The sequence below is a fragment of the Penicillium paradoxum genome (genome assembly GCF_028828445.1).
Source record: "Penicillium paradoxum strain IBT 22861 chromosome Unknown utg000007l_segment0_segment0, whole genome shotgun sequence".
Taxonomy (NCBI): Eukaryota; Fungi; Ascomycota; class Eurotiomycetes; order Eurotiales; family Aspergillaceae; genus Penicillium; species Penicillium paradoxum.
Window position 1 is genome coordinate 2,814,881 of NW_026643185.1, and position 21,556 is coordinate 2,836,436.

At 51.1% G+C, this 21,556-nt stretch overlaps 9 protein-coding genes across 9 annotated transcripts; 6 read left to right on the forward strand and 3 right to left on the reverse strand.

Moving 5' to 3' along the window:
• Nucleotides 1-212: 212 nt before the first annotated feature.
• N7457_008586 (MGMT family protein) lies at nucleotides 213-749 on the forward strand (the record flags this gene model as incomplete). Its single annotated transcript, XM_057179629.1, has 3 exons — nucleotides 213-327; nucleotides 396-522; nucleotides 596-749. The coding sequence occupies 3 exons, from the start codon at nucleotides 213-215 to the stop codon at nucleotides 747-749; spliced, it is 396 nt and encodes a 131-aa protein (XP_057028015.1).
• Nucleotides 750-1,329: 580 nt separating this feature from the next.
• N7457_008587 (serine/threonine-protein kinase) lies at nucleotides 1,330-3,313 on the reverse strand (the record flags this gene model as incomplete). Its single annotated transcript, XM_057179630.1, has 5 exons — nucleotides 1,330-1,767; nucleotides 1,820-2,057; nucleotides 2,125-2,209; nucleotides 2,266-3,083; nucleotides 3,141-3,313. The coding sequence occupies 5 exons, from the start codon at nucleotides 3,311-3,313 to the stop codon at nucleotides 1,330-1,332; spliced, it is 1,752 nt and encodes a 583-aa protein (XP_057028016.1).
• Nucleotides 3,314-4,190: 877 nt separating this feature from the next.
• Nucleotides 4,191-5,306, forward strand: N7457_008588 (metallophosphatase domain-containing protein; the record flags this gene model as incomplete). The annotated part of the gene is made up of 1 exon (XM_057179631.1): nucleotides 4,191-5,306. The coding sequence occupies one exon, from the start codon at nucleotides 4,191-4,193 to the stop codon at nucleotides 5,304-5,306; it is 1,116 nt and encodes a 371-aa protein (XP_057028017.1).
• A 635-nt stretch (nucleotides 5,307-5,941) lies between these two features.
• On the reverse strand, nucleotides 5,942-7,559 carry N7457_008589 (L-lactate dehydrogenase (cytochrome); the record flags this gene model as incomplete). Its single annotated transcript, XM_057179632.1, has 3 exons — nucleotides 5,942-7,018; nucleotides 7,084-7,397; nucleotides 7,451-7,559. The coding sequence occupies 3 exons, from the start codon at nucleotides 7,557-7,559 to the stop codon at nucleotides 5,942-5,944; spliced, it is 1,500 nt and encodes a 499-aa protein (XP_057028018.1).
• A 3,602-nt stretch (nucleotides 7,560-11,161) lies between these two features.
• N7457_008590 (putative MFS monosaccharide transporter) lies at nucleotides 11,162-12,836 on the forward strand (the record flags this gene model as incomplete). Its single annotated transcript, XM_057179633.1, has 2 exons — nucleotides 11,162-11,255; nucleotides 11,308-12,836. The coding sequence occupies 2 exons, from the start codon at nucleotides 11,162-11,164 to the stop codon at nucleotides 12,834-12,836; spliced, it is 1,623 nt and encodes a 540-aa protein (XP_057028019.1).
• Nucleotides 12,837-13,884: 1,048 nt separating this feature from the next.
• On the forward strand, nucleotides 13,885-15,085 carry N7457_008591 (Rab family GTPase; the record flags this gene model as incomplete). The annotated part of the gene is made up of 3 exons (XM_057179634.1): nucleotides 13,885-13,930; nucleotides 14,026-14,339; nucleotides 14,393-15,085. 3 exons carry the CDS (start codon nucleotides 13,885-13,887, stop codon nucleotides 15,083-15,085), a joined length of 1,053 nt encoding a protein of 350 aa, XP_057028020.1.
• A 1,084-nt stretch (nucleotides 15,086-16,169) lies between these two features.
• On the forward strand, nucleotides 16,170-17,933 carry N7457_008592 (uncharacterized protein; the record flags this gene model as incomplete). The annotated part of the gene is made up of 2 exons (XM_057179635.1): nucleotides 16,170-16,215; nucleotides 16,279-17,933. 2 exons carry the CDS (start codon nucleotides 16,170-16,172, stop codon nucleotides 17,931-17,933), a joined length of 1,701 nt encoding a protein of 566 aa, XP_057028021.1.
• Nucleotides 17,934-18,767: 834 nt separating this feature from the next.
• N7457_008593 (DUF3431 domain-containing protein) lies at nucleotides 18,768-19,823 on the forward strand (the record flags this gene model as incomplete). The annotated part of the gene is made up of 3 exons (XM_057179636.1): nucleotides 18,768-19,081; nucleotides 19,140-19,709; nucleotides 19,763-19,823. 3 exons carry the CDS (start codon nucleotides 18,768-18,770, stop codon nucleotides 19,821-19,823), a joined length of 945 nt encoding a protein of 314 aa, XP_057028022.1.
• A 428-nt stretch (nucleotides 19,824-20,251) lies between these two features.
• N7457_008594 (alpha-ketoglutarate-dependent dioxygenase AlkB family protein) lies at nucleotides 20,252-21,421 on the reverse strand (the record flags this gene model as incomplete). The annotated part of the gene is made up of 1 exon (XM_057179637.1): nucleotides 20,252-21,421. One exon carries the CDS (start codon nucleotides 21,419-21,421, stop codon nucleotides 20,252-20,254), a length of 1,170 nt encoding a protein of 389 aa, XP_057028023.1.
• Nucleotides 21,422-21,556: the final 135 nt, after the last annotated feature.

The window sequence follows — 21,556 nt, forward strand, 5'->3', positions numbered from 1 at the left end:
ATTGTCGAGGTGCAAGGTGAGCCCAGCGATTTATTGATATCGGATCAATGTTTTCCCGAACTGTATGCCGCCTCCCTCGCGTCCTGTATGAGCAAGGTGTGAACGTTATGTTGCGTGTTTGTTTTTTGATTCAGCAATGTAAAGCAGAATATCGAACTTTTTTTCCTTGAAAACCGAGTAGGGTCTAGGCCTTCCTATTTGTTGACAACACCATGCCACGTTCCGAGGAAGCAGAGTGGTGGGCCAACGCCGTCTACGAGGCCATCCAAGAGATCCCCCGGGGCAAAGTCACTTCGTATGGTCATATCGCACGGCTGCTTGGAGAACGTAAGAGCTTATTCCTGTGTATATGTATATTATAGATGCACCTACTAATTAACCCCCTCTGAAAATAGCTCAGCGTCCCCGTCAGGTCGGTGTGTGTCTCAAGGTTCTTGCGTCTCCAGAATCCGGCTCACATTTCAATTCGGATACCGTGCCATGGCAGCGAGTTATTAACTCAAAAGGAATGATCTCGCATCGGTACGTTTAATGACAGCTCGTCCATATCCCCGACTGTCAGCCTCAAAACAAGCAGTTCTGACAAATGAAGCAGCGGACCCGGGAGTGCCGAGCGTCAAGCTGAAGCTCTCGCCCAAGAAGGGGTTGAAGTTACTAGAGATAGCATGGGTGAGATCTATGTTGATTTCTCTCGATATGGATGGTTTCCAGGCCAGCTACCGAGCGAGGGAATGGATGGGCAGCCATGAATAGAGAGGTGAAATACCCATATCTGCTGTACGTCGTGGAAATGTTGGCAGACTTCCTATGTTGGCTCTGCAATGGCACTACATTATATCAGAGTACATATCAGTTTAACGAAGGGTGTGAATATTGCATTCATATATCGCCAATAGCCATCGCTGGTCTGCCCGTGGGAGTGATCTAGAGGACGAGGATGACTTCACTTAGTAGAGGTAAAGCAAACTTGCAAAACTATTCCATCAATAATATTCAATGGAAAGATGTCAAGCTGGGTCTATCAAAGAGGTATGAGGGGGGAAGAAACCTGTCAAAGAGAGGTGCGGAGGGCGAACGGCAAAAGGCGAGGGCATAAGCATACGAGCATATCGAAAAACACCCCATCCAACCAACTACCGGCAGAAGACGAAAAAAAGCATTGAAGAGTAAAAGACATAAACCAACCAGCATCAATCCGTAAGTGGAAAGAAAAAAAAGATCGTTAACTCACATCATCGCCATAAGGGCATGTCCGCAATAAGAACCAGGGGTTATGTCCCCATCTAGGCTAAGGAAAGAAAACAAAGAGGAAGATCACGAAAGTCACCTTCATCGCTTCTTGACCTCGGTAGCCCACCCGTCAATACCCTCCCCACGGGTTCCAGGGGCAATGCCCAGATTGACCCCATCCATACCGGGAATGTCCTTTATCCACTCGTGAGCTGCCATGCCGCCAGCATTGGCCCGCTTCTCCGGTGACAAATCAAGCATGGGCAGTAGAAGTTCGCTGATACGCATGCTCTCCTCCATCGAGTAATGATACTTTTCTCGCAGAACATCTGGCAGGGCCCAGTGACGAAGTCGGTGGATATTGCGTAGTTCGCCCTTACGGTTGAAGATTTCTTGAGACCATTTGCCGGACAAGCAAAGTGATTTAGGGAAGGGACCGAGCAGTTCGATGATTTGGGCAATGTGGTCATCATCTTTGCCGTACTTGGTGCCTGATTGGGGATCGAAGAGATAGTCTCCGGTGATGAGTTCAAAGACCTGGACAGTTAGAATAACTCGATTGAGGTCCGATAGGGCTCATGTCACTCACCATGCATGCCATGCTCCACACGTCAGTGCTTGCACCCCATTTAGAACCTAGGATAACTTCAGGCGAGCGGTATTGACGGGTTTGAATGTCGTTGGTGAAATGATGGCCGACCCAGCAAGCATTGCCTAAATCTGCAATCTTGACAGAAATGACGTTGACGTCAATTTCATCTTCTGAGGATTTGCTCGAAGAGCCTTTATCGAGAGAAATTCCAGACACCTCTCGCTCCAAAAGATCACTATATGTGTGTTGTTAGATCGGGTTCTTGTCCATTAGGTCGCAAGGTATGAGATCCAATTACGTACGCGGTCTTCTCTCGCTGATGCTGCTTCTGGTCTTCGTCCTTCACGCCGAGTAGCTCTTTCATGGATGGAATTTCTGTAGAAGATGCTAAATCGTATCAGTTCGTGCACATTTGTATGGTAGTTTGATCCAGGGATACTGACTTGAAGATTCGTTGACCATCTGGCTGAGGCTGCTGTGTGAGTTGGAGGAGCTGTGTTTAAAGTCAAAGCTACTGAAGCTGGTGTTCAGTGGACTAGGGAGCGGCTGGCTGCCTGTGATAAGTGTGCGCCGTCGTCGCCGTCCATTTCGGTTATCCTCTTTCTCTTTGGCCTCTTTCTTAGCTTCTTCCTTCACATGCGCCTTGACGATCTGCTCCACATCTCCGATCTCGATCAGCACATTCTCCGGCTTCAGATCCGTGTGAATGATGCCACACTCGCGATGGAGATAATCTAAGCCTAGCAGCACCTGTTTTGTGATCTGCTTTACTAGCGGCATGGGGATACCGCGATGGTTCCAGCGCTTGATCAAACCCAACAAGTTCTCGCCCAGAACTTCAAACACCATACAGACATGAACACCGTTCGGCCCCTTATGCTCGAAGGAGTCCAGCAGACTGACCACGTGCTTCCGACCAGGATGCGAGGGTTTGGCCTGAACTATTTTGTTAAGAAGCTTGATTTCGTCGATCGCGGTTTCAGTGTAGTGTGCGGCGGACCGAACCACCTTTAGCGCGACGTGCTTGTTGGTGGTTGTGTCCCGCGACAGCCAGACTGTAGAGAAATGACCCCATCCAAGTTTGCGCACAATGATATAACGACCATTGTTGTATGCCTCGCCGACAGCGACGGGGTGGTATCCGCCCTTGCAATAATCTTCAGAGTCCTCCTCCTCCGCTGTGGCCTCGAGCTCTTCGCCCGACGATGAAGATGAAGAGCGCGATCCGGGTGCTTTGGAAATTGAGGGAATAGCGCCGGTCCTGTTGAAAATGGGGGTTAATCTTTGAGAAATGTTCCTCAGAAACATCGACACATACGATTCTGTGGAGGATGCGCCGGGCGCAGGGTTCCCTTCGTTCGTGAGGATGGGCTTCAAGTCGGTACCCTTTCTCCTCTTCTTGCCGGCGCTGCCATTGGCAGCTGAAGCTGCGACGTTTGCCATCTGTTTACCCTTGTTGAGCATCGCCTTGGTAAGATCGACTCCCTCCATGGTGTGGAGATTTGGGAGGTCAAGCTGAGAGGCGGGGCACACGGGCTTTTGGTTGGCTCAAGCGGAACTTAGAGGCGGTGGATGTTGGAGGGGCGTTTACACCCTCACAGAGGTCAAGACACGTAACCGTGATATAGCTTCGATGCAGTTGATCCGCACTGGCCAGGGGAAAAGTTGAGGAGCAAAATAATAATCGACTCCAAGACGGAAATAACAGGTAAGGTGCGAAGGGCCAAAGAGAGTCGGGAACGACAATCCGATCGCGAATCCCCAAGGTTTATGACTGGTAACGATCACCTCGCAGCGTCGGAGAAAAAAAAGGATGATGTCCAAGTGTTCGAGTGAAGAATGGAGAGTGGGATGGTTTTCCGCAAGCAGCCACAGCGTAGTGGTGGCAAATATCGACGCATCGAGATAAACAATAAACAGCGTATAATGTGAAGAGGCTAGAATCTTTTTCAGATGAGAATACAATTAAAAATGCGAGTTAAGAGAGGCGAATTCAGTTCAGTTTGCTAAAAGGTACGAAGGCAGTACTTTGAATCAGCGGAAGAAGCATTGCAAACAGGAAGTACCTGGATGTAGATATGCGCAACGTGGAGATTCTGGATGCCAACCAACTACCTAGGTAGACTATATGATCGTTGACGATGCGAATGATGCTATACACTTCTTCTATTCACGGTACATGTCCTATGCTGGACTATATTCTTCTCAATTATTCTCCGTAGCACGTTCTCAATAGCTCAGGGGAAGAAAAAGATCGACTGCCCGTCCTGATGTCACGATCCCCGCTTGGGGTAACTTTGCTTTATCTCGGTGGATTCACCAAATTCAGTGACCGTGGTCTCCAACTCCGACCCCTGGCCTTGATATCATGACAAGTCCCTTCCACCGCCGCCCTCTTCCCGACTACTTTGTCGCCTCTCCCCTGGTGGCCCTACTCTACCCGGTCCACCAAACATTGCTCCGTCTACGCGGACCTCCTCGGCTCCCTCCTCCAGATACCCGACCAATCCGTGTGGTCTGCATTTCCGACACTCACACCCTCGAATGGCCAGAAGTACCGGATGGAGACCTTCTCATTCACGCCGGTGACCTCTGCAATGATGGCTCGGTCCGCGAGATCCAAGCCTCGGTTGACTGGCTCCGAAGCCTTCCCCATCCGCATAAGATTGCCATTGGAGGAAACCACGATAGCTACTTCGACGTGCGCTCAAGGCTAGATGAGGATCGTGAAGTCCCATCTCCCACTGGATCTTCCTATGCAGCCGTCTCATCCTCCACGGCGTCCATCCACTCCATCAAGGAGCTAAGTAGCGCATGTCGCATCGACTGGGGCGACATCCACTATCTCCAACACTCAGCCATAACCCTCTCCTTCGCCGACCCCTCGTCACCCTCATCCGCAACCTCTCTCTCGATCCCCCGCTCCCGCTCCCTAACAATCTACGGTGCGCCCCAAGTCCCAGCCATCGTCCCCTTCGGTCCCGAGCATGCCTTCACCTACCCTCCCCAACACGATGCCTGGTCCGGCACCGTCCCCCCCGAAACGGACATCCTCGTCACCCACACTCCACCCCAGTCCCATCTCGACCTCTCTCCCATATATTCCATAGGCTGTCCCAACCTGCTCGCAGAATCATGGCGTATCCGTCCGGCCCTCCACGTCTTCGGCCACGTCCATGAATCCGCCGGCCAGGAACCTATTTTCTGGGATGAGGCCCAACGCGCCTGGGAAAGGCTGTGTGCCTCGCGTCGGTCACGCGCCCGACTCACCCGTCTGTCCTCGCTAGCAGGCTTCCTCCGCGACCTGTTCGATCTATCTGGTTGGGTGGACGCCGCGCGTGTCGTGGGATATGGCATCCTAGGTGTGATTTGGGCTCAGGTCTGGGGTGGAGAGAACCGCGGTGGTGGGTGGATGGTCAATGCTGCTTGCATGTATCGGGATAGTGGCAAGCTCGGTAACCCGCCCAGGGTTTTTGAACTCTGACCTTCGGCGTCTTGTGTGCATAGCGTGCGATTCTTATTCATGATACCGTATATTCTCGAGTGACCTAGGTAGCGTCTTGGGTATCGCAACTGTAAGTCGGAGCGAGCGGTCTATACAGGCCACATAAAATGTCTCTATTCGATCAATTATTTACATTTTAGAAATCGATACTCTCGGTGGCTTTTTATTTCCTTGTAACTTGATCCGTTGACAATCTTTGTTTCTAGATGGTGTTATGTGGTTAGCATCTAGCCCTAGGTTTTGACTTTGTTGAGCTCTTATTGTCCCATGCAGGCCTAAATTTGAGATTAAGAAGGACATAGCTTCAATTTATGCCAAATCACTAATCTCTTAGAAGAAATGAAATAGATATCTGTGTGTTGAATTACACAAGTCATAAGCATTAAATGTTGGAAATATATGTTTGGGCAACCCGGATGCTCGCCCAACTAGTGCACGTTTAAAACCTACAATAATGAAACTGAGAATAAAAATTCGTACTCATTGCATGGGTATAGATATATACATAAATCTGATGCTAGGATCCCCAGAGGAGACCATCCTGTATACCGAGGTGGACAACCTTGGCCACCAAACAGCAACAGCAACAAAACCCAACAGTAGGGCAAAGAAGACTACAACTTGGACTTCTCATTGAACCGTGGTGCCTCGAGGGGATCATAAGCACCAAGTCCAAGGGTATCAGAAGGCACAACGCCAGAGTGGCCACCCAACAAACCACGGGTATCAAGCAGACTAGGATTGAGATCCGCAATAGTGGGAGCACCAATCAAACGCATGTTCATCTCCATCTCATCCTTAAGCAGCTGCATAGCCCGATCGACACCGTCAAGTCCATAAGCAGACATCGCATAGAGGAATGGCCGTCCAATACCAACACCCGCAGCACCGAGACAAAGCGCCTTGATGATATCGGTTGCGCGGCGCACACCGCCGTCGACGTAGACTTCAATGCGCTTCTCCCAGCCGCGCTCGCGGAGCGCAGGCATCACCTCGGCCAAAACCTCGATGCCGGAACGTGCAGTCTCGAGCTGACGTCCACCGTGGTTGGACAGTACGACACCATCACAGCCGGCCTCGACGGCGCGCAGAACGTCCTCAACGCACTGCACGCCCTTCAGCACGATTGGCATGCGTGTGATCGACTTGAACCAGGGGATATCCTTCCACGAGAGAGCGGGGTCGATGAACGAGGAGATGGCACGGGCAGCGCCCTGGGAGCGATCAATGTCATCGCCGTCGGCCTGAACGTTGGAGCCGGGGTCGGAGAACTTGGAGCGCATGTCCTTCTCACGACGACCGAGCTGGGGTGCGTCGACGGTAATGAAAAGACCCTTGCAGCCGCGCTTTTCGGCGTGTTCAACGATCTTGCGCGTGATCTCGCGGTCTTTGTTAACATATAACTGGAGCCATTGAACTTGGTCACCTTGTTTCGCGTCGACGATTTCGTCGAACGAGCACGAGGCTAATGTGGGGATCATTTGCACTACATCGTGTCTGTGCGCGGCCTTTGTAAGCACCACTTCGCCTTCGGGATGTCCTAGTTTGCCGAGTGCGGTGGCGGTGACATAGAATGGAATTGAGCACTTTGTGCCCAGCATTGTTGTGCTCATGTCGATGTGCTCGACGTCGACGAGAATTCGAGGTCTGAACCAGATCTTGTGGAAGGCCGCGTGATTTTCGCGCATTGTCTGGATCGGGTTAGCATGGGTGGTTCGATGTCCGATGTAGTCGGTATCGTCATCATGTAACGTACGATTTCATCGTCTGCTCCACTGGAGTAGTACGCCCACGCGGTCTTTTTCATGACCTGTCGTGCCACCGCTTCAAAGTCCATCAGATTGTAGCATGCTGCGAGTGAAGGCATGCGGGAGATACGCTCTTGGCGGCCGGCCTCCTCCGGGTCGAAGGCCTTCTCCTCCTGCTCGACAGTGGCCATGTCTACTTCACCCAGGTGTTTCGACTGGTCCAGGAACTTGTCCAGCGTGTCGGGTGGGTGGATTGGGTCGAACTCTGCGGTCGCATCTTTGCCTGCATATTTGAGGATAATCTTCTGGCCGCCGGGATGCTCTAGGAGTCTGTTAGTATATGGTGGACGGCGATGGCGTGGGCAAAACTCGTACCTGGGAGGAATTCGGTTACATCATAGGCTTTGCCGTGTACAATGACCCAGCATGAGTCCTTGGAGTTGTGTTCGGCGACCTTAGCGCCGGTGAGCTTGCCTTGGCTCATTGTGAAAGGAAGGATGATGAGAAAAGAGGCTATTGCTGAGAGAAGAATAGAAGAGGAGGAGTAATTAAAGTCGAAAAGGGCCCAGTGGGCCCTCGGGATAAAGGCGTCCGGGGATAAAAAGTTGCGGGGAGCCTCTCGGCCGACTCATCGGATCGCATATATCGCATTGATGGTCGTCGGCTCGGTAGTTTGGAGTTGTGCTCGCATATTAGAGATATTTTGAATAATAAGTGAATACTTAAGTTTAGATTTGGGGTACGATGACCCAAGGATCTTATCTGCAGAGGTCGATTCGTGATGAGCCTCGGTCTAGATCTATCAGCCAGTAGCATCTAGCGCATTATACACATTCTGCCCTATGTACGGAGTACATAAGGTATGTACACAACATAGGTTAGTGCTTCACGGACATCGTTTGCCCGAAGTTATTCTAGTCATGTTGCATTCAGAAAATTCTAGAACGCGCAGAAACCAAAGAAATCGCCGGTGACAGACTATATCTACATTCCTCATTGGAATGTGGATGCGTCTTTGGGGAAAGACTGCCGGGACGCCTGAGGCATGAGCACGTGACACAGGCAATGGACTCGATCACCTGACCATTGATATACACTCGATGTTGACCCTCAATGCATTCAGATATACACGTGTCTCGCCATTCAACGCCAATAGAAAATAATGTGAGGCAACCGTTGTACATCTTCAATGGCCCCTACAACGGTGTACAGCGTCGTAAAACTCATCCAACCGCGGATGTGGAAATCACAGACGAAAAATGAGCCTACAACTTACCTCGGTCTGGGCTGACAGCGCCACCGTCGATCCCCGGGCTATTAAGCTTCTTCAAAACTTGGTTTTTTAACTTGTACTTCAAGGACACGGCAGAGAACAACAGGCCAAGTTGGCAGTGTGTATTTTTATTTAAGATAGTACAAGTCACATTGATATCGTGATCAATGCAAGTACTATCATCAGATACGATCGATTATTTCTCGTGCCCCCTACGCATGTCCCTGGCGTTGCCGGCGCCTCCGACATCTCCACCCTCCCACACCTCCACCATTTCTCCAGCTTCGCCCGCGATCGCACGAACCCCCATTGTTGCCTCGTGGTTGCCGCTGACGTTGTACGGGGAAGGGATCGTTTCAAGTGCACAATCCATGATTGGTACCGTGTACGGGAGAGCAAAGATTTTTGTTTAATCTATGGAATGCTTCGCGGATAAACCAGACGCTTCATAGTCGCCACCACATCATGATATTAGCCGACAAAATGCAAAGAATGGGTATTATATCCATGCTTGGTAGATGTGGATTGCTGGGTTAGCCTATCCAAACAGACTTGGTAATGAGAATTGACTGAACCAAAAAGATACCACCCACGCATCGGCGGCCCCGATGGCCCGATGAGAGGCTCCGAGATGACGTCTTCAATATTTCTACAGGCGGATCCTACATTTACATGGATGCACTTTGTACTTTGTACATGAGTACAATCGTATGCACTGTGACATCGTCTAAGGTTGAGATTTGATATCGTCCAACCAATCTCTCATCGGCGAGGTCTGTGGGAAGTCTCAGTGGACCACGGGAATTGGAGATAAAGACGGACCTACGAGATTGGGAAGGCGCTTCTTCGAGATGCATTAACCGAAGGTGCCCCATCGATCTCCATGTACTCCATACGTCGTACATCTAGTAGACAACGCACGCGCGGACATCTCATGACCCAGTGCACTTGAATGGGCAAGGGCTGCACCATTCTAGTGTATTCAGACGTCGTACATCGTACGGACATATCCGAGTAACAGTGGACGATCACGACCTCCGTACCTACCTAACGTCTGAGAATCTACATAGTACGAGTGATTTCTATTCCGTTCATTGGTGCCTAGCGATGGTACAATGCACATTATACCTCCTGCGCCCGGGCCGTCGATGTGCACTTAGCTTGCAGTTCGAGAAAACTTCGAATGCGCCGGGAGATGGTACAGCGACATCATTGCGGATACCGCGCGAGGCCTTTTCGGCTTAATGTCCGATGAAAACTCTGAGACGGGATTTGATTATCTTCGCGCGCATCTCTTTGAGACACGACGTGGGTCACCGTTTGACTGGTTGAAGAAAAAAAATCTGAATTCTTACCAACTTGGATACTTTTTATGTGTCATTAGATGATTTTAGGCTGAAAAGAAGCAACGGTCAAGCAAAGAAATTACGCCCGGCGGGGACCTGGGCGTCTTGGCTCTTGGCTTGATGCATAAATGGGGAAATTGTTTATATTGTTTATATTAACCAATTTTATATGGGGTTTTTTTTGGATATCAGAGGTATGCAGCCTTACACGACATGTGTAGTACCTATAGCCTAGATAGGCATCCCCACGGGCTAAAAGAACCAAAGAGGGGACGGTTGACACACGTATATCCGAGATATTAAGTGCAAATATTCAGCTCAGCAAGGGAGATTATGCACATGCTTGATCAAGTAAGCCGACATGACGATCCTTTCAGATTCCCCGATCCTTTTAGTGCGACACTAGCCCTTTTGCGGCACATTCTCGTCGCCGAGTCTCGGGATGGAGACGGCTTCCCGAGTGCCGTTCTTTTGCAACCAGCGAAGCAACGGGAGTGGCTTGGCGCTTGGACTCCGAGTTGCATGCGATCTTGACCCCGTGGACGGAGCGTGGAGTACACACAGATGTGCTATGGTAACCTCGGAGCCCTAACAGTCGTACCGACCATATTGCCGCGTGCGTTGCGCCATTCCGCCGATCAAGATTTATGCACTATGTCGGCATGCCTTCCTCAACAGTTAGAAAAAAAAAAAAAGTAAGGTAGTGAGGGCTCGTTTGTTCACCCTTACTGCTCCGGGGCAATCTCGCTTTTCAAATGAAGAGACGCACTCGGTACAATGCCTTCGATATGACCCAGAATTCATTTGCATATGAGGTTTTATGTTTGGTCAATCGGTGCGGATCCCCAAACCACCCCGAACCACCATTGTATACCCACTCAGCACCGCCAATCATGATGTCGAAGTATCACGACGACCCTCTTAAAAATGCGCAAAGTACAAAGGGAAAAAAGAAAGGCCCCAAAAGAAACCGAGATTTGGCAACTGATGTCATCAGGGACGCAACCTACCGGACCAGCGAGTGGGACCTTGGGAAATGCTTAACACGCCATTATTGATGCATCCGGACAAAGGGCTCCGCTCTACTCCGGACTACGCTGTGATTTGTTCAACCATCCACAACTAACAGTATGGGGTGGAGTGCAGGTCTTACCTAGGCAGGTGATGCTGTCGGCTTGGGGTTATATTCGGATTTAATTTTCTTTGATCTGTCCCGTGCGAGGTGTCGGGCTCAACTCGTATGGGGGAAATATTATGGAGCCCCATAATGCACCTCCTTGCCATTTTCGTCAATTCTACTGAAGGAGACATTCAAATATCGCCCTATTTCCTCCCTAGAGCGTCCCTTTCTCTTTCTGCGCGTGTCTCTATCTCCAGCCATTCCATCTATACCCACGTGTTGACACTGGGACCAATCAGTCTTATTCGGGACTTGGATAGATTGGTTATATTCACATATCATTCACCATGGCGCCAACATATTGTGGCTTGTCGGGTAAACCCCTCGAGTTGACCGTGTCAACTATAGCGACTATGGGTTTCCTGCTGTTCGGTTATGATCGTGAGTGTACATTATCGTATAGATATGATCGCTGTGGCTAACGGACACACAGAGGGTGTCATGTCGGGTATCATTGACTCCCGTGCCTTCGCCAGGTTCATGCCTATTGTAGATGGCGACTCCACCATGCAGGCTTTGGTGACTGCTGTCTACGAGTTAGGGTGTCTGGCTGGTGCCATGTATGCCCTGTTCGCGGGTGACAAGCTGGGTCGTCGTCTCATGATTATGCACGGCGCTTTCATCATGATCGTTGGTGTTATCATTCAGGTTGCTGCCGTTCACGGCCAAGGTGAAACCGCTCAGTTCTTCGTCGGCCGTATCATCACTGGTATCGGTAACGGAATGAACACTTCTACCATTCCTACCTACCAGGCTGAATGCTCGCGATCTTCCAATCGTGGTCTCCTCATCTGTATCGAAGGTGGTATCATTGCCATCGGTACAATGATCGCCTATTGGATTGATTTCGGTGCATCTTACGGCCCCGATGACCTCGTCTGGCGCTTCCCCATTGCCTTCCAGATCTTCTTCGGTGTCATTATTATCGTTGGCATGTACTACCTGCCTGACTCGCCTCGCTACCTCATCTCCAAAGGCAAGATCCACGAGGGTGAGTATGTGCTTGCGGCCCTTGGTGGCTTTGAGATCGATCAACACGAGACGCAGATGCAGAAGCAGCTTGTCATTGAGTCTATCGAGGCTGCCGGTGTTGCCAAGGGCGCTGGTTACTCTGATCTCCTCACCGGCGGCAAGACCCAGCATCTTCGTCGTATGCTTATCGGTTCTTCCGCTCAAATCGCCCAGCAGCTATCTGGTTGCAACGCTGTGATTTACTATCTGCCCGTTCTCCTGAAGAAGTCCCTCGGCCAGACCGAGTTTATGTCTATGCTTATTGGTGGTATCAACATGATTGTTTACGCCATCTTCGCAACCTTCTCTTGGTTCTTCATTGAGAAGATTGGTCGCCGCAAGCTTTTCATTGGTGGTATGACCGGTCAGATGGTTTCCATGATCATCGTCTTCGCCTGTTTGATTCCGGAGGAGACTGGGCCTTCCAAGGGAGCCGTCTTTGGTCTTTTCCTCTACATGTCCTTCTTCGGTGCATCCATTCTGCCTCTCCCCTGGCTGTACCCTGCTGAGATCTCGCCTCTCCGCACTCGTGCTAAGGCCAACGCCGTCTCGACCTGCTCTAACTGGCTATTCAACTTCACTGTCGTTATGATCACTCCCGTCATGATTGAGAACATCTCTTGGGGAACTTACCTGTTCTTCGCTGTGATGAACGGCATCTTCATTCCCCCTATGATCTTCTTCTATCCCGAGACCGCTGGTCGCAGTCTGGAGGAGATTGACCTTATCTTCGCCAAGGGTTATTGTGAGAACATGAGCTACGTCAAGGCTGCTTACGAGCTGCCCAAGCTCACCGACGAGGAGATTGAGCAAAAGGCTGCTGAATACGGGTTCACTTCTAGCCGTCGCCAGGGTGACTTCGAGAATGCCGGCGAGAAGGGATCTCGTAGCACCTCCAGTGATGACAAGAACATCCACGAAGAGAACGAGAACTACACCGGCCGCCCCTAAGAATTTCAATGAGCGCCGCTAAGTGGTTCCTTTTTCTCCTCGGCGTGACAGCGCTGTGCGCTGCCATTTCTTAAATGTGATGGCTGTGCTGTTCCCTCTATTTAATAAATAGATGAACACCAGATTCATTGTTCTTTTTTTCGCTAGTTTTCCTTCTGATCTTATATACCCATTATTTCCGGCCTGGAAGGGAGATACCCTGGCCTCGGGTGCCGGTGGATTGAACCTGTCTGCACCCAACTCCTTAACAGCGCAGTGCTGTTGTCTTTTGATGATGCATGTCTTTGTTACTGACCTTCAAAGTTGGGGGTCGGGCATTGGATGTGTCAAATTCATGTACATGCGCTCTGTAAGATACCAGTTAAAGAGGATCCAATACATACTCATCTTTCTTTACCTCTTTCCATTATGTGAATTGTAAGGACACCATATAAAACATCCCATTTTGTAATCCCTTCATTAAACCCTGCATATGCTTGGGCCTTCAACGTTTGACATGCTGCTTCAAGGCTGAGTTTATGAGTGACTCATGCGAGGGCGCTGCCTTGCATGGGGAGGCTGATAGCATCCCTGAGCAAGGGGACCAGTTAGAACTCTCCTAACCAGCGCGATGATCCACACGAGACTCAATTATACCCGATGCAAGCACCAGCACCGATGAATCATACCGACATGCAGCGAAATATGATGAACTCGGTAGTCCACCTGTCAGGATGCCTGAAATTTCAGGGGTGAGACGCTCGGGGCTGCATGGGACTGACTAGCATGCTCAGCCACTTTTATAGAAGCTGAATGCCCCTTCCTTTTTTTTTTTGCTTTTGTTTGAGACCTCAAGTTGCCCTAGACACGTGCAGGTGACCAGAACCGATCGGCTGATACCGCCCGGAACTTTTTCTAGTTCTTTATTTCCTCTCAGTTCGCCTTGACTTCCAAGGCCTTTCTTTGACCGCGCTTTCTTTCTGCGGTGGTCAAACTGTCCGACTCGGTTCTGTTAAAATATCATGCGCATACAAATCGTTTTGCCCCGCTTCCTCAACTTCGGGGAAACATGAGTTCGAGCTTGGAAGCTAAGATTGTGGTGCTTGGCGCACAAGGTATGTGTGCTATAGAACAGTTTTCCAAAGGGGTCGATATGGTTGAGTAGATCAAAAGGACTCCCGAGCACCGTACTAACGTCTATCCTAACTAGGGGTGGGCAAGACCGCGCTTGTGGAGAGATATTGTAAAAACACATTTAACCCCGCAGCGCCCTCGACTATCGGCGCGTCGTTCGTCACGAAGCGCGTCCTCGATTCCACATCCGATACTATCGTCAGGTTGCAGATATGGGATACAGCCGGACAAGAAAGATTCCGCAGTATGTCCCGCCTTTATTACAGAGGCGCTCAAGCAGTTCTTCTGTGCTATGATGTCAGTGCATCCCCACATTTCCACATCTCACGTTGTGGTCTTTCCTTCCTCCCCAGTTATTTGTTTGCTGTGTCGCATATCTGCGGTTCATATGTACGCAAACAAAAGAACATGTTCTAGCAACTAACACTTACGGTCGAAACTAGATCACCGACCATAACAGCTTCCAAGAAATGGCCGGCTGGCTTCGCGAACTCCGCAAGAACATCACTCCCAACGACGACGGCACCGATTCCCTAATCATCCATGTCGTGGGCACTAAATCCGATATTGTCGCCGACGATCCTTCCCGCCGCGGCGTCCCCTTCGAACTCACAATCGCCTACGTCGCCGAACAACTCTACCCAACCCAGGCATCCACCCCACCTCCCACCGCAACAGCAGGAATGGGTAGCCTCGGGTTTGGATCCTCCGTTTTTGGCGGCAGTGGTGGAAGCGCATCGAATGCTAGTGCCAGTGCCGCGGCTCTACAAAGCCCGGACTCGAAGCGCAGTTCTGCATTCTGGGGACAGGAAATTGGATGGGACTGTTGTCACGAGATTAGTGCTCGTGACGGAGAAGGGATTGATGAGGTTTTCCGCGTTATTACGCGTAAGCTAGTGGAACAGCGCAATCGGCGCGATACGGAACTTGCCTTGTCCATTGCTGGGACTACTGCGGCGAATGGGGTCTCCGGGCCCTTTGGTCCTGGGTTTGTGGAGGGTACGGGTAGTTTCCGACTAGGTCATGGTGACAAGCGACGGAGTTGGTTGGGACTGACAACACCCGGTGTTAACGTTGAGGGCGCGGACGAGGTGCAGATTATGCATACGGCGCGCAACAAGGGCCGCTGCTGTTAATCTTTGACGGGGATGAGTGGATTTTGCATTATTTTTGATCTTTTTGCATTTGAGCCGGTTGGTGTTTTGTTGATGACGTTTGTTCACTTATGTCTTTTGTACGAGTTAGAGGGCTGTTCAGGCTGGGTTTGTTTGTGGCCTTGATGCCTCGATTTCTGTTTCCATCGTACCTGTATGCATGGGATTTCTCCGGAGTACATAGCACATATGCCGATGTAAGCACTGTTTGTTTCTGCTGTGCATGTCCTCGTATTAGTGGACGTCTGAAGATCATGAGCCACATGCATGTAGAGTTGTAAATTTATTTAGTAAATACTGGCCTATCGGAGCTGACAGCTACTGGGGATATCCCTGGAGAGGCGTGGAGTGTACGATCAACACAGCCTCTAACTTAACATTCTGTACGGAGTACGGAGTATGGAACACCCCGTATGTCGGCAACCGGGTTCAATATGACACACTTGATCATCTATTACATCCGTTTTATAGTAGAAGCCAAGGCCAATGCCAATGACACTGTGGGGTTGGTGGATCCGATCTTCACCTGGGGTCAGATCGATGTCCCACTGATTTGCGTTATTAGTTAGTCCGTACTTTGTGCATAGGGCTCTCCGATCTTTCGCGAAAACAGATGCATCGAGAATCATTCACCTGGGATGGCAGGCTTCCGTCAAAGGGTCACCAGATTGGGCGATGACTGTCGCTCAGCCTCGAACCCCCTCATCTCGCTTATGTCGGAGAATTATCGTCCCCATTGGCTGTGGCAATTGTGCAGCCAATCGACAACCGAAGTCGGATGGACTGTGCTCTTGCTATCAGTACCTATTCCCAGTCCATCGATGGGCTAAGCACTCTTTTCGCTTTGCTTCTGTCGGAGTAAGCTACGGCCTTTTGCTGGGCATTTCTTCTTTTCTAGTCGGCTTTTTCCAACGTCAAACCATTGCAGATTATTGCCGAGCCTTCCTATTGCTGTACCTAGGGAGGTATCATTTGATTCCGAGGCGGAACGTGCTGCTCGTATCCAACTTATTCAACTCCCCCTCAACACTCAACCCGGTACATCCCAAATTACATCTCGCCCACCATGTCGGGGGCGGAGGTGATCGCGGTTGTAGCCTGTGTGGCAGCTAGTATGACTCTCTTTCTCCCCAACATGTATCGAAGATGAACACAACAGCTAATCTCGAAACTAGTCGTCTCCGCCTACAGCGATGGATCGCGCATGTTCACCGCCATTAGGAAGAAATACCATGAAAGACGACGAGTACCAGATCAGTCCACTCGGGACTTGGAATGGTCGCTCGCACGCGGCCACCATGATATTTTGTCACAGTATAATCAGCATCAGCAAGAGCTCGGCCGGCGGTACGAGGAAGGTGACTATATCGCCCGTGAGCAGATGAAAGATATCATAATCACCCTCCAGGGTGCGTTGCTGCGACATCTCCGCGAGGCGCAGGAGCAAGGCACCACCTTGGACCTGATGGCATTGCAGATCGAGTCCGAACAGGGACGTGTTCGCACTCTTGTCATTCTGGGGGACTTGTACCACCGTTTGGCGAGGCCATCACCTGTTCCGCCACCTTTCGCGATGTCCATCGATCCCACGTATCGAAGAGTAGAGTCATTCGACCGTGGGTATTACCCTCACAATCCAGATGGATTCTTGCCATCCCCGACGCCGGAGATAAGATATTCTTCTGCCTCATATCCCACCCTACCACATGGTTTCATACGGGAAGAGCTATGCGCCTCGCCCACAGAAACGCTGGGGTCGCCCAGAGAGTTTGAGGCACCGAGCCCAAAGACTCGCCGACGATCATCGGGTTTGGGGTCTGTCGTGAGCAGTATGGGTGATCTTCTTCATTCCCGCTCGCGCCACGGGAGTACACCGTCAGTTGCTTCATCAGCGCCCGAGTCCGGATTCTCCTCACACCCAGGAGGAAACAATCCCCGGCCGCCGTCGACGCCGGAGACAATCCCCGAACTTGATGTCAGACCAGCCACTCCCCCACGTAAACCAAAGTCGCAATCGAATCCGATAGCTCACGACGACTTGTGGGGGAACCCCTGGAATCAAGAATATGACACAGACTCCGGACCTGACGATATCATCACCCGCCCTGAGATTAAAGAAAAACCAAACGGTTACCTGTCACCCATCTCCGCGCCCCTCTCGCCGCCCCTCTCGACGCCCATCCAACCTCGGCACAACTCTCTCTCCGCGCCCTCTATCGCCTCAACAGACTCAACTCACTCAAATCCTTCCACTAGCAGCAGCACTGAGCCACCCAACAAAGCAGTCAGACCTCTGTGGCCGCCTAGCAAGGCGAACAACTACCTCGGCTTTTGCAAAGGGGCCTGGAAAGTGCACGCCGGGTTCCGGGGGTTCAAGATTTACTCCGAGCCCGGAACGGGGTATTATACCCAGCGGTCGTGGCTACGGTGTGCCAAGTGTGCGTTCGAAGGACCAATGGCCCCCAAGACTTCCAGCCGCAACCCGCAATTTGATGACAGTGTTCGTACGCATAAACGTAGCGGCGTGCGTTATCGTTTCGAGTTCTTGGCAAAATCACACGTGCCATGTAAGCGGAGCTCGGGGACACAGTTTACCCCTAATACTCCCCACGGGGCGTTTTGCTGTGTCTTTTGCTGTGCGATGGCGCAAGGCTCCACGCAGGTTTATGGCAATTTAGATACCTTCATGGCACATTTGGCAGAAACACACTGGAAGGTTGAGGGTAATACACTAGCGGTCTTACCAAATACCCGATGTGTGGTTGGGAGAATGGCACTGGATTCGGAGTACTTTGACGTGAACATTCTGCCGATGCGGCTGATGTCTTAGTTTGGGCGGTGAGTGGGTCTGGTGTCTTGGTTTCTGAGGGTTTGGGTGGATTGGAGATTACATTGGCGTTGGTCATCAGGAGTTGGGATTTGGACACGCGGCTGGGCATTTGCTGTACGGAGTATAGATGACAATCTTATGTCTCTTTTGATCTGCACTTGCAACGTTGGTGACATTGTTTCACATCGTGCTATCGGGAACGGAGGAATCCCGTATACCGCATGCAGCATAGAGTCTCGCCCTATCCTACAATAATACGGCTCAGGTAGGTGGAGCTGAACATGGATTTCAGGGTCTCCTCTCGGTACGGAGTACGCGTAATATGTGATCCATTAGATTAAGAAGCACATCAAGTCAGCGTCGAGGTGACTCCGTACCCCTGAAATAAGATAAAGTACTCAAGCCTCCTGCAGATAGGCCGAGAACGTTCCCCATTGGCCAATCAGCGGTGAGCAACCGATCACCGGAGGCAAGCCCACTTCTCCAAAACGAGGAAAGTGCGATCCTCGAGTCCTGAATTTTTGGGAGGATTTTTCCTTTTCTTTTTTCTTCCAGGCCTTTTTATTAAACCTCTTTGCTTCTTGAAGTACTTTCCGGAGTATAGTAGCCATATCCCTTGACTCGGCACCTTCGTCATCTTGCGTTCGGGAGAACTCTATCGCGCGTGTGAATTTGACAATCCCGGCCTCCACATGGGGCGGTGCTTATTACTCTCCTAAGATTGCGTGCCCCAGTGTTCTGAGACTTGTGGCCTTTTCTCATCTTCACTGGACTTTCTCTTCTCTCAACCCCCTATACCCTCCTTTCCCCGAATCTCCATAATCGCGTGATGCCATGAGGCTGTCACTTCGAGTCGGTGCGGCTGCCGCAATCATTATCATAACCATCCTCCTCATCAATCGCAGCCTGAAGACCGAGGGTGAATCATTCACAGATCTATTGCACTTTGACAGGGGCTCTTTCCGCACTTCCCTCAAACCCAGACCCCAATATGATACAAGCGCTCGTCGGAAATGGCGGGTCGCCTCGGACAATAAACCTGCCTTGGTTTATCAGACTACAGACATCGAGGTGCCCAATCAGGGCGCTATCGTGATGGCCAAGCTCAAGGAGGAAAATACCGCTTGGGTTTCGGCGGAACTGTCAGAGTAAGTGACCCGGTCGTGGCGGTTGGTTGGAAGCACGAGCCTAATTGATGATCTCCAGGTGGCGCAGCATCGTCTACACCGTCGACGATACCAATGCTCCGATGCACACCCCGAAAAATAAGGGCCGCGAGTCTCTCCCTTACCTCCAGTACCTGGTCGATCACTACAACGAACTTCCAGACGTCGTGGTCTTCCTGCACAGTCACCGCGACGGCATCATCGCCGGTTGGCATATCGATACCATGGATTATAGCAACGTGGACTCGGTGCGCGCATTGCGGAAGGAATTCGTCGCCGAAGCAGGCTTCGTCAATTTGCGTTGCCAGTTGAGCCCCGGATGTCCCGTTGCCATCCAGCCATTCCGTTCACCGCCGATCCCTGAAAGCCCAGGCGAGGCGCACTACGCTAATGCCTGGAAAGCGCTGTTCCCCAACGAGCCTGTTCCGCGTGAAGTCGCCGCCCCCTGCTGCTCCCAGTTCGCCGTTTCCCGAGAGCAGATCCTCCAGCGTCCCCTCTCTGATTATCAGCGCATGTACGACTGGGTCATGAACAACGATTTGCCGGATGAGGTGACCTCAAACATTATGGAGTACACATGGCACATCATCTTCGGCAAGGAGCCTGTCTAGTAAGTTGTGACACCGGATATGTTTGATTACTTTCCTAACATGCTATCTGCAGCTGCCCGGATCTGTTCAAGTGCTACGGAGACGTCTACGGCGAAGAAGTCGTCTTCACGTAATGATCATCGAACCCATTTTATTCATGCCTGCGGGAACCCATACTTCTCCTTCTATCTCTACGAGGGATGCTTTCTTCTTTATCACCCGGCAGTTGCTGGATCTCCCTAGGGGAGAAAACTCACGGCTACTGGAAAGACACAGTGCCAACGCCATATGATGACTTGCTTAGATGTCTAACTTCTTCTTTTTTCCGTCGGGGCCAAAATGTACATTGAAAACCGAAATGTGCCGACATGGGTATTACCGACATCAGCGATTATCATCTGTTTCGCCTTGAGTTGCACGAACAACCCAAGAGGATGAGACCTTTTCTTCGTGCTGCGGCACATATGTACATTTTATTTGATTCACATTTTTACTTCGTTTCAATCATACACTGGTGTTGTTTCGTTGCCACTTTTGAAATCCCCCACGTAGCCTCGCATCGCTATCCCTTCGTCTCCGGGACCATCTCCCTCGCAACTTCATCCCACCTATACATCCCCCCACTACCCACATTATAATGATAATAATTATTCGTCCCACCAGGAACAACAGCCCGCCGAAAAGTGATATTAATCCGCCCCCTCGTCGCCTCCCCAGCTTTCCCCTTCCGTTTTGGAATACTATGTAGCCAATTCGACTGCGTCGGCCCACGCATCACAACCATATCACCCGACCCAAGATTCATCTTAATCTGCTGCAGTGCCACCGTGCCACCCTTCGGCCCAGAAAGCTTTCCATCCAACCTCCCCGAAACAGGCCCCTGTGTCGCATTGCAACCCAACCCGCCCATCGCTGCACCATGCACGGATCCACCTGCAGCCCCGTTCGAATTCCCACCAACGAAAGGCTTATGCTTCATTAAAAAATCCCGCTCTCCACCCAGCGACAGCGACGCGATATTCGGCTCCGGCCCCAGAAACCGCTCGTCGTCGGAGTGGAAGGCGATACTATCTTCCCCGCTCGCGTAGTAATTCACCAGACAGAAATTGTAGCTCGTGTCTGTTCCCGCCGCGGCGTTTGCTGCTTCAACCTGTTTGCGGAGCACCTCGAGACAGGCTGGGATTGGGCGCGGCGTGCATTGGTATTTTGTTGGAAGGATTGGGAGGTTGGTTTTTGTTTCGAGGAGGCTTGGGTTGCGGGTTTCTGTGAATGTGGATGTTGCGTCGACGCCGAAGACCGTTGTCCAGCGGGGGGTGTTGATTTGGGTTTCTATGTCGCCGCGTCGGGCTGTGTATCTGACGCGGTAGAAGGGGAGCTCGCGGCGGAGGAATTTGAAGAGTTCGTTGGCGGTTGTGCGGGGGATGTAGGGTTGGAAATGGAGGAGGTCTAGGTGGGGTTGGTTGTTTACTTTGAGGGGTTGTTTGGCCGGTGTTGCGTGTTCTAGGCCGACTTCGATGTGTGATGGGAGTTGGGGGATTGGGATTGGGTAGCTTGGGTGTTGGCTTGGGGGTTTGGCTTCTTCGTTTGGAGCTTTGGTTGGAGGCTCGGGGGTTGGGATTTGGGGGTTGGGTTCGAACGGTTCGGTCTTTGGACGTTTTGGAGGGGTGGTGGAGGGTTTGAAGAATGCATCGAGGGTGCGTTTGGCCATGGTTGTTTTGGGTCTGGTTGTCATGTGGGAATTGTCGTTTGATTGAGGAGAATTGGGGGGCATACGCGACGCGCTGAAGAATTTATTGCTGGTGATGTCATCGCGATCCCGATCTATACATCCCGATTTGGTGTGGAGACTGTTCGGTTTGGTGAAGCA